General features: G+C 42.0%; 1 protein-coding gene across 2 annotated transcripts in view; it reads left to right on the top strand.

Moving 5' to 3' along the window:
• The first annotated feature begins 1,235 nt into the window (after positions 1-1,235).
• LOC135552289 (splicing factor, proline- and glutamine-rich-like) overlaps positions 1,236-15,279 on the top strand; it is a 28,696-nt gene continuing 14,652 nt past the window's right edge. The window contains exons 1-9 of one of the 2 annotated variants that reach the window (XM_064983828.1): positions 1,236-2,059; positions 7,400-7,588; positions 7,791-8,092; positions 8,202-8,297; positions 11,476-11,672; positions 11,766-11,850; positions 11,929-12,043; positions 12,132-12,174; positions 12,362-12,456. In XM_064983828.1, the coding sequence (XP_064839900.1) occupies positions 1,367-2,059; positions 7,400-7,588; positions 7,791-8,092; positions 8,202-8,297; positions 11,476-11,672; positions 11,766-11,850; positions 11,929-12,043; positions 12,132-12,174; positions 12,362-12,456 (1,815 nt within the window). In that variant the 5' untranslated portion in view covers positions 1,236-1,366. The remainder of the gene's footprint in view (positions 2,060-7,399; positions 7,589-7,790; positions 8,093-8,201; positions 8,298-11,475; positions 11,673-11,765; positions 11,851-11,928; positions 12,044-12,131; positions 12,175-12,361; positions 12,457-15,279) is intronic. The other variant, XM_064983827.1, reaches the window with a different exon arrangement.

The raw sequence follows: 15,279 nt of genomic DNA, 5'->3' as shown, positions 1-15,279 counted from the left end.
TTTAAGTGCCTTTTGTCGAACTCCAAGTTGGCTGTCATGTACCTTTTACTGAGGAGTAGCTTTCGTCTGGCCACTCTTCTATAAAAGCCTGATTGGCGGAGTGCTGCAGAGATGGTTTTTCTTCTGGAAGGTTCTCCCATCTCCACAGAGATACTCTGGAGCTCTGTCAGAGTGACCATTGGGTTTTAGGGCACCTCCCTGACCAAGGCTTTTCTCTCCCGATTGCTCAGATTGACCGAATGGCCAGCGGCCAGCTTCTTCCATTTAAGAATGATGGATGCCAGCTTATTCCATTTAAGAATGACGGATGCCACTGTATTCTTCGGGACCTTCAATGCTGCAGAATTGTTTTGGCTTGGTTTTTGCTCTGACATGCACTGTCAACTCTGGGACTTTATATAGACAGGAGTCTGCCTTTCCGAATCATGTTCAATCAATTGAATTTACCACAGGTGGACTCCAATCAAGTTGTAAAAACATCTCAAGGATGATGAATGGAAACAGGATGCACCTGAGCTCAAATTCGAGTCTCATAGAAAAGGGTCTGAATACTTATGCAAATAATGTATTTCTGTTGTTTTTTTATACATTTGCTAAAATTTCTAAACTTATTTTCACTTTGTCGTTATGGGTTATTGTGTGTAAGTTGATGAGGATTTAAAAAAATGTAATCCATTTTAGAATAAGGCTGTAAAGTAACAAATTGTAGAAAAAGGGAAGGGGTCTGAATACTTTCCAAATGCACTGTATATACAAGGAGTACCAGTACTGTGTAAATGTGCAGGGGTACGAGGTAATTGAGGTAATTCAGCATGTACATGTGGCACTGGCAGCTGGTGGGGGAAACTGTAGGAGGATGGGCTCATTGTAATGGCTGGAATTTAAGAAATGGAATGGAGTCCAGTGAGTGTGATGCCAGTGCAAAAACAATTAAGATAATGAAATAAATAATAAAGTGGGTAGGCAGTCTCATGGCTTGGGGGAAGAAGCTGTTCGACTGCAGCACTACTCAGGAGCCCAATATTCAATTTGAATGAGTGTATGAGATTATTAGACTGATAAGGGTTACACGGACCGTTAATGTGAAATGACTATGACTTACATCAAAAAATTGTTTCAAAAAAACACAAAGAAATGTTTGTTTACAAAAAAATCACATCCGGAGATTCCCGATATGTAAATACTTCTGGGCGGAGATACGCATGCGCAGGTGCTATTCCTGTCTAAATCGGGAGATACGTCGACGTTATTGAATCGCCATTTTAGAAAGAAGGAGAGCTGTTTGGAACAACAGCAGTCAGTTAGCTACGTGCTTCAACGTTATAGTACATCTTTTTATTTTATCCAGTGATCCTACAACGCAGAAATGTCTCGGGACAGATTTAACCTTAACGTTAGAGGAAATAATCGTGGAGTTGGATTTCAACGCCGGGGAGGTGCTGGCCCGATGCGAGGTGGAATGGGTAACATGAATAATTTCAGACAAAACCAACACCCTTTTCAAAGAGGGCCTCATCCCGGTAACTTTGGAAAACCACCCAACCAGATACCTCAGATAACCCCTCAGAAGCCACCCGCACCAACTCTTTCCCAGCCCAACGCTCAAGCCATTCGGCCACCACCTACTCCTGGCCCTGCGCTAACCATGAAGGGCCCCATACAGCAGCAGCAGGCCGCTGCCACAGTAGCTCCTGCCACTGCAGCAGCAGCAACTCCGACGGCCGCAGCAGCAGTAACTCCGAAGGCCGCAGCAGCAGCAACTCCGATGGCCGCACCTCCCGCGGCCGCAGCAACAGCGCCTGCGGCTCAACCAAAAATGCAGTCCCCACCTCCGAAGCCTGTTCCTCCGAAACCCGCACTTTCATCTCCCCCACCAAACCAAATTAAAAAACCCTCTCTCTCATCTCCCCCACCAAACCAGATGAATAGGAACCAGCAAAGACCAGGACCCGGCAACGCCAATGGGAATGGGAATAAATCTGCACCCGCGAACAAAAAACCTGAACCTCAAACGCAAAAGAACACTTCAAATGAGGCCGAGGAAGCCCACCCCCCCAATGTGAGTAACGACGTTAGCCAGCCGTGCTAGCTAACATTCCGTAATTAGTATTTTAGCTACTTAGTTATTATATCTAACGTTAGATATGCATATGTATTATGTGAAATAAGTGGGTCCATGGCATTGGGCTAGTTAAGCGTTCCATTCACACGCTGCGGAGTTAGCCTGCTAACGTAACTAGCTAGGCTAGTTGGCTACATGGGAGGCACGTCGGCCATTTTGTGAGAATCGGGTACATTTCCACAATGTTACTGAAAGCGGATTAATAGATATGCATCCACACACACTACGTAAAGTTTCGAGGAAAGCCACCGTGGAGACACAAATGTAACATATTTGTGGTGCCGCGGAGAATCACTTGTTTGCAACAAAATTACACATTACATGGCCATTACAGTGAGACAGGCAACCGGTGGAAAAAAAACAAAGGAATAAGAAACAAGGCAATGAGACATTAATTAACAGACATTCAGAAACATTACTTATAATGATTAAAGTTTAACAAGTTTGAGGGATTTATATAATTGTTGCAGTTCAATACGGGAAAAACGCTCGTTATTTTCCAATCCCATTTTCATTCGTTAGTATATTTGGCCAGGAAAATAATTGTTAATATGCTAGTTGTGAATTACAAGGATGGGCATAATGCCATTTTAATATCATCAAAGGTGAAGATGGATATGTTGGGAGTATTTATATACGACAATTCATGACTTTCAAGTTATAGTTTCCTAGAATGGTGGCATAAATGCTCTATAGATTCTCAATCAGAATGTTTTTTAACCTTTTGTGCAAGAAATCGTGAACTGGGAAGGTGGAGGAAACTGATCAAATTGAGCGCTTTATCTTTTGGGTAAACTGGACAATTGGGGTGAAGGGTGTCTCTTTTGACTACTTTTTAACCATTTAATCTTAAAACTACCCACTAACAACTCAACCAATAGCCTATAAACTTTCATGATCATAGTCTTTTCACTAATTGAGGTTTCTGAATATAATGCGTTTTATTCCTCAAAATAAATATAACAGAATTGACCTTTTTGATTTTAGAAGATGAAAGGGGACTGACTTGGGTAAATGGTTCCAGTTAAAATTCCAGCTGACTTAAATAAAAACAAGATAATAAAAACATTCAGTTAGGAAGGTGGAGAAAATTTCAGTGAAAAACATAAGAGGGCAACAGCACCCAGGTGTCCTACACAAGTAGCCCAAGTGGACAAATTGGTGAAGGTATACATTTTGAAACGAATAACTATATACAAAATACCAAAATGGTATTCTAGCCCCCCCCCCTCCAAAAAAAATTACATGGGTAACTATTTACACACTTTCAATATTTGGAAGACCTTCAGTCCTCTATCAAATGTATTTATATAGCCATTCGTACATCAGCTAATATCTCAAAGTGCTCTACAGAAACCCAGCCTAAAGCCCCAAACAGCAAGCAATGCAGGTGTAGAAGCACGGTGACTAGGAAAAACTCCCTAGATGTAAGTCATGGGGAAAGGCAGTTGGTAGAGAGATGATGTTTTCTGGTAGTCCCTCAGGCTTTTCAGCTTCACCAGCCCCATGTAGACAACCAGTGAAAGGTAGCAGAAAAGGTCTGACATGGATATGGGCTTCCATGCTACCTTTTTGCCTGCTTGCTTCTTCTCCCCATACTTATTCGTGTTAGACACGAGCGAATCGACGACGGATTTGGTGAAAAACAGCTGAAAAATCTGAAGGGGGCTGTACGTTGCAGTCATGTTCAGCTGAGGTCCTGGCTTTGTTTTTGGCCTAAATGTAGGTTGAGGTGGCTCCACATCATCTTCTAGGACAGTGTGCCAATGCCCTTCTGTCCCTTCGTTAGCAGGTGGCACACTTCCCCTCCTCCGCTTTGTCAGTGCCTTCAAACCTCTAGATGGCCCGGGAGGTGTGGAGCTGGAGACAACAGGTGTCCGGCTAGATGAACCAGCTTTAGTGGGGGATGGACACCTTGGCATCGTGGGCTCCCATTCGGAGTCAGTGTAACTGAAAGAAAATGTTCAGTTAGAATAGTTTCACACATCAGCCCTGTATCAACAGATATATATAGAGTACAGGGAACATAAAGTGCTGTTCCATTTAACTTTGGCCATTGTTGTGGGCCTGCCTCGAATAGGCTATTTCATGGTGGGGTGGGGCGGCAGACACACGAATCTCGACCATGCTCCCTCTAATCCATAATATGTAGACTGCGTGGAGGAAGCATGGTCGCTGTGTTGCGATGTGTGGGTTTGGTGTTACACTACTCCATTCCATTTATATATACATACATACACACACAAGCATAGGCTATGGGTCATTCACATACATACAAACATTCCCCCACCTACAACGCATAGCCAATGTGTACTTTACACATTTCATTACATTTTTATATATTGCAAATAAAATGTTTAAAAAAATCACATATTTTATATTAATTTCACACAACGGCATTAGCCTGAAGAATTTACCAGTCCAAAACCCCACCTCTTCAAGGAATACCTAGGATAGGATAAAGTAATCCTTCTCACCCCCCCCCCCCTAAATGATTTAGATGCACTATTGTAAAGTGGCTGTTCCACTGGATGTCAGAAGGTGAATTCACCAATTTGTAAGTCACTCTGGATAAGAGCGTCTGCTAAATGACTTAAATGTAATGTAATGTAATGCAAAACAATCTCCTCTCCATTCAAAAAATATGCTTCCATTTTGGCTTCATAACTATGGTCGCTAACTGAATCGTCTTCCAAAATCTGTTTCTCTATCACGATCAATTTCCTCTATAATTTTGTCTACACTCGTATATCTAGTCTTAGATTTAGCTGATTCGCCATGATGTTCGATATATAAACAGCTGAAGATGCGCGTTATCGAAATAGTGCTGTGCGTAACAAGCTTGGCTCCTTTCAGTATGAATCTTCAATGGCGAATGACTGTCTTTACGCAGGAGTTTACAACATGGTTTGGTCTTCCAACAAATAACCATTACATATTGCCGTTTACCTCGGCTCATTGGCTATCTACCCAGCTAGATTTCAAGACGATCAGTGGTCATTGGGTTAAAATAGTCAATCAAAGAAACAGCGGTCATATCATTGGTGCACAATGTCATTACTTGTCTTCTTTCAGTCGATACGTCCCGTGAAATGACCCATCAAGTTTGGTTGTGTTGCAAACAAACCAGTTGATGAAACCAAACATGACTGGATAAAGTCACATTTGTGTGTGTGTATTTACATCGAATGTGTCGTCGAACATTGAATGAGACGGAATTCACGACACAAGCAGTTCACAAAATGTTTCGTGTTAGGCAATAAAAATGGATTTTATCAAACAAAAGACCACTCATTGTGTAACAGTGAGCATTGGGATTGCAAACAGGGGAAGATTGTCAAAGGTAAATGATTTATTTTATTGAAATTTGTGATTTTGTTACTCCTGTGCTGGTTGAAATAGTTTTTTTTACGGGGCTCTGTCCTCAGATAATCGCATCGTGTTCTTTCGCAGTAAATCCTTTTTTAAATCTGACAACACAGTTGGATTAGCAAGATTCTAGGATTTCGAATCATGTGGGACACTTGTATTTTCATGAATGTGACCTTCATGAATGTAACCTGTAACTACCCATCCCATGTCCGGGATCGTTGTCATTATCTGACACTAATTAGCATAATGCACCGGACATAAATATTACTAGAAAATATTCATATTCATGAAATCACAAGTAAAATATATTGAAACACAGCTGAGCCTCTTGTTAATCACCATGTCATCTCAGATTTTGTAAATGTGCTTTACAGCCAAAGCAAGACAAGCATTTGTGTAAGTTTATCGATAGCCTAGCATAGCATTATGTCCAGCTAGCAGTAGGCAACTTGGTCACAAAACAGAAAAGCAATCAAATTAATTATTCAAAATTAGCTCCATAATATCGTCAGAAACATGGCAAACGTTGTTTATAATCAATCCTCAAGGTGTTTTTCAAATATCTATTCGATTAATATATCTACCGGGACAATTGGCTTTTCAGTAGGACCGATTGGGAAAATGGCTACCTCTGTATTTTACGCAAGAATCACTGAGAGCCATCAGGTGACCACTTACACAATAGTCGCTTACGCTCATTCTTCGACATAAATGCGTGAAACTACGTCAAAATGCTGTAGACACATTGGGGAATACGTAGAAAAAGGAATCTGGTTGATAGCTCAATAGGGACGCATCAGAACGCAGAGCTTTCAAAACATGAGTCACTTCCGGATTGCATTTTTCTCAGGCTTTCGCCTGCAATATCAGTTCTGTTATACTCGCAGACAATATTTTTACAGTTTTGGAAACTTTAGTGTTTTATATCCTAAGCAGTCAATTATATGCATATACTAGCAAGAAGTTAATATAACTATTTATGTAGCTATCACCGTATGGGTTCGGTGCGCAGGGAGGTTAAAAAAATTCTCCCCGAACCCAAAAGTAGCGTACTAAATAAAGTTGTGCTCTAAAGTGTCAAAGCCCTTAAACAGTATAACTCCATCTTCTATGAACTGTCCTAAGTGAAATTGTTTCAATTGTTGCATGTTTATTTTCGTTCACTATCAGAATCTTAACTTTCTTAACCCTGCTCTAGGCTTAACAGTTTATCAAAAAAGGAATCGAAGTCGCCTTCTGATAGATGAGGTTGATACAGTGAAAGTGTATTTAGTTATTAATATAAATTAGTTATTATTGAACTTAACTTTCTAGAGTTTTTCCCTGCTAACACTATCAACGTTTCCCTTTACTGTGGCAATTGTGATCGAATCAAAACAATATTAGACACTTTCTCAACGCAACAGACCAAAACAAACGATGCAATATATTTTGTTGTATGCCGAACACGTCTTAGTAGGATTCTATTGTATTGACATGCGCAAATCGGGCCGTTCTCGACCCAGACCCGTGCAGCATAACCAATCAGAGCTGCTGTAGGCCTGTATGCAAATGGACCATTGCCATTTACTTTGAACTGGACTGTGTTTACAGCTGTGTTTGTGAGCAGATCGAATCAAGAGCTGTATATAGCCATGTGCACATTTTGTGCATATCCTTTGCTAGTTAGTGAGTTATTAGCCCAGTTATATATCATTGATAGTCAGCAATAGGGGAGTGATTGCTTCCAACAAGAGCACGAAATGTGTACATTTCTAGACATTTGAAAAGCAAGTGATCAGGAGCGACATAATCACCTAATTAATGTTAACCAATGTTATGTTCTCGTAACAGAATATCAAGGGCATTTGTCAGGCTAAACATTGTAATATTGGAATCTGAACTGAACGTTGTATCTGTCTGTAGGAGTTGAGAGCGACATTGTCCTCGTTGCGCAGACCTGGCGAGAAGACATACACTCAACGATGCCGCCTTTTCATTGGAAACCTTCCCAACGATATCTCAGATGACACATTCAAGAAGCTGTTTGCAAAGTATGGCGAGCCCAGTGAGATTTTCATCAACAAAAACAAAGGCTTTGGCTTCATACGCCTTGTAAGTGCACTACACTAGTTAACATAAACATTATCCTTTTGGTATTTATAAATGTTGTAATTTTTGGTCTTTAATGCCTTGTCTTGGGTAAACCGGACAATTAGGGTGAAGGTTGTCGCTTTTGACTACTTTTTAACCATTAATCTTAAAACTACCCACTAACAACTCAATCAAGTTAAAAGCCAAATTTCTACCATTCCAGGAATCCCGTGCATTGGCTGAGATAGCTAAAGCTGAGCTGGATGATGTACCCATGAAAGGCAGACCGCTTCGGGTGCGCTTTGCAACTCACTCGGCTGCACTGTCTGTGAAGAATTTATCACCTTTTGTTTCCAATGAGCTACTGGAGGAGGCCTTTTCCCAGTTTGGAGTGGTGGAGAGGGCTGTGGTAATTGTAGATGATCGCGGGCGCTCCACTGGCAAGGGCATTGTCGAATTTGCCTCTAAACCTGCTGCACGAAAGGCCCTGGATCGTTGCAATGATGGAGTCTTCTTGCTCACCACGTAAGTGATTTACATGAATTTGGTACCATTCAGTAGAACATGAAATGCAAATGAATCTTTCTCCTAAAGGCTCACATGCTGTAATTAATTGTTACTTTTGATGTCTTAGGTCACCTCGCCCAATAGTCGTTGAGCCCCTTGAACAATACGATGATGAGGATGGTCTGCCAGAGAAACTGGCACAGAAGAACCACAACTATCATAAGTAACCCTCACCTCATATAACTAAATAGCCTTAAATCAATAGCATATGGCTTTTTGTGTTTTCTTATTACCCCCCCACAGCATTCCTTTGATGTTCATATTGAGGTATTTATTTTTTACATTTAAAAAATTTATTTAACCTTTATTTCACTAGCAAGTCAGTTAAGAACAAATTCTTATTTACAAAGGAACAGTGGGTGAACTGTCTTGTTCAGGAGCAGAACGTCAGATTTTTACCTTGTCAACTCGGGGGGATTCGATCTAGCAACCTTTTGGTCACTGGCCCAACGCTCTAACCACTAGACTACCTGCCCCCAAAGTTATGGAACTTTAGCTATTGTAGCTAGGTGCTTTCCACAGGGCATGAAAATTACACTCACACCATCGGTCCTGAGATCACAGCAAAAATTTAAATTTCATTTATATACATGTCCTATCCTAATATCTAGCATCAAAATGAAGTGTTTTACCATTTCATTTGCAGAACAACCAGGGCTACAAGTTGATTGCATGAGTTTAATAAAAAAAAGAGGTCCGCCAAAGCAAAACCTGATAAATAATGAATTTATCTGAATGCTCACTGGGAAACTAGTATCCAACTAGTCAGTGACAACTGTTTGGCATTTGTGATAGCAACTATGTGCGCTTATACAGTGCATTTGGAAAGTATTTAGACCCCTTGACCGTATCAACATTTTGCTACGTTACAGCCTTATTCTAAAATGGATGAAAATTTATCTTCCACCTAAACACAATACTCCATAATGACAAAGCGAAGACAGTTGAAGAATCAGGAGGATGGAATTGTCAGATTTGCCAAATGGAGGGTGGGGGGGGGGAGACCTTTGTATGCATCTCTGTGTGTGGTGTAGGATTTTGTTTTTCCCCCCAAGGTTGCACAAAATTTGGTGACACTGATTTGCCTGGATTATAAAGTCCCCGGCCACTAGGGGCGCTGCTTCTGGGTCATGATTTTCATCTTTGCTAATGACCTTACAGCTTCTATCCCCCGTTTGGTAGGAAAATCTTAGGTCATCAATTTTATTTGCCATTGATTAGCAGGTTAGCAATCATGATAATTGAAATTGGGCTCCGGTGCATCCTGTTTCTTGATGTTTCCACAACATGACTGGAGTCCAACTGTGGTAAATTCAATTGATTGGACATGATGGAAAGGCACACACCTGTCCTATACTATATAAGATTCCACAGTTGACAGTGCATGTTAGAGCCAAAACCATGCCATGAGGTATTGTCCGCATAGCTCTGAGACAGGATTGTGTCTGTAGCATTGAAAGTCCCCAAGAACACAGTGGCCTCCATCATTCTTAAGTGGAATAAGTTTGGAACCACCAAGACTCTTCCTAGAGCTGGCTGCATGGCCAAACTGAGCTATTGGGGGAGAAGGGTCTTAGTCGGCGAGGTGACCAAGAACCCTATGGTCACTGACACAGCTCCGGAGTTCCTCTGTGGAGATGTGATAACCTTCCAGAAAGGCAAGCATTTCTGTATCATTCCACCAATCAGGCCTTTATGGTAGAGTGGCCAGAAGGATGCCACTCCTTAGTAAAAAGCACATGACAGCCAGCTTTGAGTTTGCCAAAAGGCAACTAAAAGATCTTCTGGTATGATTACACCAAGATTGAACGCTTTGGCCTAAATGACAAGCGTCCCTTCAGGAGGAAACCTAGCACCATCCCTACGGTGAAGCATGGTGGTTGCCGCATCATGCTGTGGGGATGTTTTTCAGGGACTAGGAGACTAGTCAGGATCGAGGCAAAGATGAAAGGAGCAAAGACAGAGGTGTCCTTGATGATAAGTCCAGAGCGCTCAGGACCTCCTTCTGGGGTGAAGGTTCGCCTTTCAACAGGACAACGACTGAAAGCACACAGCCTAGACGATGCAGGAGTGGGTTCGGGACTAGTCTCTGAATATCCTTGAGTGGCCCAGCCAGAGCCCGCACTTGAACCCGATTAAACATCTCTGGAGCGACCTGAAGATAGTGGTGCAGCGACGCTCCTCATCCCACCTGACAGATCTTGAGAGGATCTGCAGAGAACTGTGGTGTGCCAAGCTAAGGTGTCAAGCTTGTAACATCATACCCAATGAAGACTCAAGGCTGTAAGCGCTGCCAGAGGTGCTTTAACAAAGTACTGAGTAAAGGGTCTGAATACTTCAAATGTGTGATCATTTTTATACTTGCAAAAATGTCTTAGCCTGTATGCTTTGTCAATATGGGATATTGTGTGTAGATTGAGGGGGACATAACTATTTAATACATTTTAGAATACGGCTGTAATTTAACAAAGTGGAAAAGGTGAAGGTGTCTGAATACTTTACGAATGCACTGTATATTATGGACACAATGTCTTCCAATGATCTTCTATGTAGAAAAAGAACACAACTTCAAACAACTCTTTTGTAGTTTGTGAGCGCCATAGAGCAAAACATGTTACATGTTTGTAAGAGTGTCTGCTTTTCATAGATTGCTTTTAAGTTTGTATTAAAGACCTGGCCTGGGCCTCTTCAGGATCCGCCCTTGTCTCACCAACACCACTCTAGCTCAGCCCCCCGTTAATTACGCATGCCTACTATCCATGGATTCAGAAGAAATGGACGAATCCAAAAGTCTGTAGCTCAAACACACAATGTTTAATGGGGGTTAGAAGTCAAAGCACTCCTCCCGAGTGGCACAGCAGTCTAAGGCATTGCATCCCGATGCTTGAGGCGTCATTACAGATCCCGGTTCAAAGCCGGGCTGTTTCGCAGCCGGCCCTCGACCGGGAGACCCATGAGGCGGCGCACAATTGGCCCGGCGTCGTCCGCGTTAAGGGAGGGTTTGGTGGACCCATGGCTCTCAAGCTTCACCTCTCCCCAGTCTGTACGGGAGTTGTAGCAACAGGACACGACGAAGTGCCGAAGTGGATATTACGAAGTTGGGGAGAGAGTGGGGTAAAAAGTATCTACCCCCAAGAAGTCCAAATGTGCCTGCAGTACAGTGGGTACTCATTGGGCTAAAGTCACTGTGTAGTGTTTACCAGAGGTCGGGGGTTGGGTTAGCAGATACCACAGTTAAAGACCTATTGCGGTTGATTTTTCAGAGAATGATTACCCCTCTTGAGTACCACTTTTTGTTGTATTTCTTGATTACAAGTTGGTTTCTATTCTAACACCTGCAGGGAGCGGGAGGAGCCTCCCAGGTTTGCCCGTCCTGGCACTTTTGAGTTTGAGTACTCAAAGCGTTGGAAGTCCCTGGACGACATGGAGAAGCAGCAGCGCCAGCAAGTGGAGAAGAACATCCGCGAAGCCCGTGAGAAACTGGAGGGCGAGATGGACGATGCTTTCCATGTGCACCAGGCCAACATGATCCGCCAAGGCAAGCTTAACTGGACCAGAAACACCCCCTTCTCAAAATGGAAGGCTAGTTAGATGTTGCTGTGTCTTACATGTATGTTCGTACACTGTTTAGATCTGCTGAGGCGTGAGGAGGAGCTACGACGCATGGAGGAGATGCACAGTGCGGAGATGCAGAAGAGGAAAGAGATGCAGCTCAGGTATTGAAACTGGTTTGAATAACTGTTTAACACACAATTTATTGGAGTGTTACTAAAACGTGGCAGTGTGCTTCACAGGCAGGAAGAGGAACGTCGCATACGTGAGGAGGAGACGCTCCGCCAGAGGGAGATTGAGGAGCAAATCCGGCGCAAGCGGGAGGAGGCCTACAGAAGTGGGAACTTCATGGACAATGTAAGCTGAGCAGAGTACCGTATCACCATTCTGACCTTTACATTTGCATTTGAGGAAAATGCGTGTTCTTACGGTATTGATTTTACAGAGGGATATGAGATTGACTCAGGGTGGCGCCATGGGCATGGCTGGTGAGTAGTGAATCTTTATATTTTTAAGGATTTGTAAAATAAAAAATAGATTTATTTTCGGCTTGTTGTTTTGCAATGAGGGTAAGAAGTTTGAGACTGCTTTATAAACATATATGACAACATTGACCCCTAAGGGCTGCCATGACCCATTGTAATGTTTGACATGTAGTCCTGTTGTCCCAACTAGACAATCAATTTGGCTCACCCAACCAGAAGTTCCCCATGGGACTCCAAGGCATGGGTGGACCTAACGCTGGGGGAGCCATGATGCCCAACGAAATGGTAATGTATTCCAAATGGAGTAGAAGACTAATTGGGGGTGGTTTCCTCTACTGGTTGCTGTAGTTGTCATCTGGGAGAGTGAAGTGGATGGTTTTGCTCCAGTCGGCCCAGGTTTGAAGCTTGTGTGCTGACAGTGTCTTCATAGGCGTCTGTACCATGTCGATATTAAATTTGTGCGTAGCAGCTTTCAGCAGCAGCATGTCCCCTCAGTTCCTCCATTCTTACAGCCTGTTTCTCAGCTGAAAATAATCAACCTGTACTAAACCCAGTGAATTGCTTTCTTAAAGCTCCTACTTTGTTTAATAGACCTATTGCAAGCCCTGTCTTGTGTGAGCCAGACAGGCACATTTTCTTGGCAAGTGGAAAGATGTCATCTGACAGCATTTTTTTGGTGGAAAACCTTTTTAGTTGAAACTTTCCCATACTGTCATTGAACGTCAAGCGATCACATGAAATGGTATAGATGGTGTCTCGGTGTAACCTGGAAGTATTTTTTTCGGGGCTTCAGTGTGAAAAGGGAACTTCCTGCAATGTTCTCTTGTGGCATGGCAGTTGTTTTAACATTTTCCCGGCCACCACCATGTCCAAGCAATTCAAATGATGGGGTTTTTAGTGCAGGTTGCATTTTGAAGCAAACATGTCTTTTGACATAACATTAAGCTAATGAGTAAGCTCTTTTAGTGCAACTTGCAAAACACAATACGAAGAACTGATGGTGACAGGCATTGCCCTGGGACTGCTTGCTGGATACCTGTACTATTTGTACCCTGTGGGTGAAATAATGCCCAGAATGTGGTTAAGGCATCCACATTAGGCCTATGGCAGGCAGGTGTATTAATGTCCTTTTGTGTTATAGGTTACATACAATTAGTAAGTTGACCAGTTAGATGTCTGGTTGGTAACTTAGATATGGTCTGACGCAAAGCTGTTCAAGTCCATTAAAATGGATACAGCTTGTGCTTTGTATAAATTGTTATACTGTCAAGGATATATCAATTAATGTAATGGAACACAGCTATTTTGACGTAAGGGTGGCAAACGATCTGATAGAAAAACAACAGCTGGTCGGCTGCTTTTGCAATGGGTGAGCAGTTATTGGTATTCAATAATGGTTTGTACAGTTCGACAACGTATCTAGTGTATTTCTTACTGATAGCACTACATCCGTTTTTCTGTTCTTCACTGCAAGCAATGCAGTATGAACCTAACTTTTTTAGTGCAGTGATAGCAGAGATCCTCTTACCCAGAATGTAAGATGGCTAGTAGACATGTTACTGGCTTGACTAGCTGTTCTTGCCGATACACACATGGAAGCTATGACAAATCAGGATCCATTTAGTCAAGTTCACAGTAGAACTACCATTAATCGACCAAGTATTTATTAGTTTGAACAAAAGGACTGATACGGCTACGACTACCTTCCAAATAGAATGATCAATCAATACATACACTTTTTACACCATGTGCCTAGATCAACATACCTGTATGTGATAACTCATTTTGAGTTTTGGCATTTTAAAGTGTGGGGGGCTCTGTCTACAAACTTGTAGAACACCTGAAAGGAGGATTTTCCTATTTCTAAAGTCAATCTCTATTTCTGATGTAAATGGAATGTTCTAGAAGGGTCCAGACACCTTTTTTTATTTTGTTGCGTTTTGGCTTGTTTTTGACACTTACCCAAGCTGCGATACACTTCTTGATTGCTCGTTGTGCCATATCGGGTCGCACAAAAGATGGTAGCAAAAGTACTCAAATATGTATTTTAAGAAATGGACACGCTCTCAGTGTAGTTGTATAGGTCTTCAGATGTGTACACATGAAATTGTGGTATTCCGAACCTTTTTCCACAACATTCTAATCCAGGTTTGGAATCGGTTCAGGGAACAGACTGCAAACTGGAACCAAATGTGATCTATACTGTTCCGGAACAGAACCATTATTCTTAAAGCATGGGAACCGGTTAATAATGTAATTTTACGTTCTGGGCTATAAAAAAAAAATTGGTCCCACAATAATTAGAACAAAGCTCCTATGCAAAGCCTTCACTGAAACTTATTCCAGCCTCTGCCTGCCAGCTGGAAATCTGTGCGTGTGTTTCCCCTCTGAAGAATAGGTTAGTTACTGTAGCCTACTGATGCATGATTTGGAAATTAGGGAGATGTTTAAAAGAATGGATTTGCTAGTTAAGTTAGATACTATATGATGTTTCACATTGTATTTATTAAAGCTGCAGTAATTAACCGTTTGGGCGACATTACCAAATTAACATAATGTGTTGGAGAGTTGTCAATCTCATTGAAAGGTCATCTAAGAAGCGGTATATCTGTTCCATGTGTACTTTCTATGCTTCTCGTTCTTAAGTTTTGTTTTTGCATCTTTTACTTTTGGGTTTGTACACCAGCTTGAATACAATATTTTTGCTTCTAGATCATTTTTTTGCAGCGGTTTAGATGGTACAATGGTTAGCTTTACTTGCTTGTTTTGTCAAACTGAAATTAGGCTTTTAGCAACCAGGAAATGGTGGAGCGTAGGGTGTCTTTAACTACAGTAAGGTAAGATGTGTTTTTATAGTGCTGCACTGCGCACAGAAGCTTGCGAACTAATGTTTGCTCTTGTCCAACGTTAAACCAACTCAGAATTTCAGACATTCAAAGTCCCTCCATAGAAGCCTCTCCGTATGTATAATTGTGGGATTAATTCAGATCATGCATGTGATAAGATGCCCAGCGCTTCAAGGCACGCTTTCTCATTTAAGTTGCATCTCGCACCCTCACTGTGACTGGCACAGTTTTTCTTTAATTATGATTAAACCATGCTGTTTAC

The sequence above is a fragment of the Oncorhynchus masou genome, chromosome 13 (genome assembly GCF_036934945.1).
Source record: "Oncorhynchus masou masou isolate Uvic2021 chromosome 13, UVic_Omas_1.1, whole genome shotgun sequence".
Classification (NCBI taxonomy): Eukaryota; Metazoa; Chordata; class Actinopteri; order Salmoniformes; family Salmonidae; genus Oncorhynchus; species Oncorhynchus masou.
This window is presented reverse-complemented; position numbering and strand designations above follow the sequence as displayed.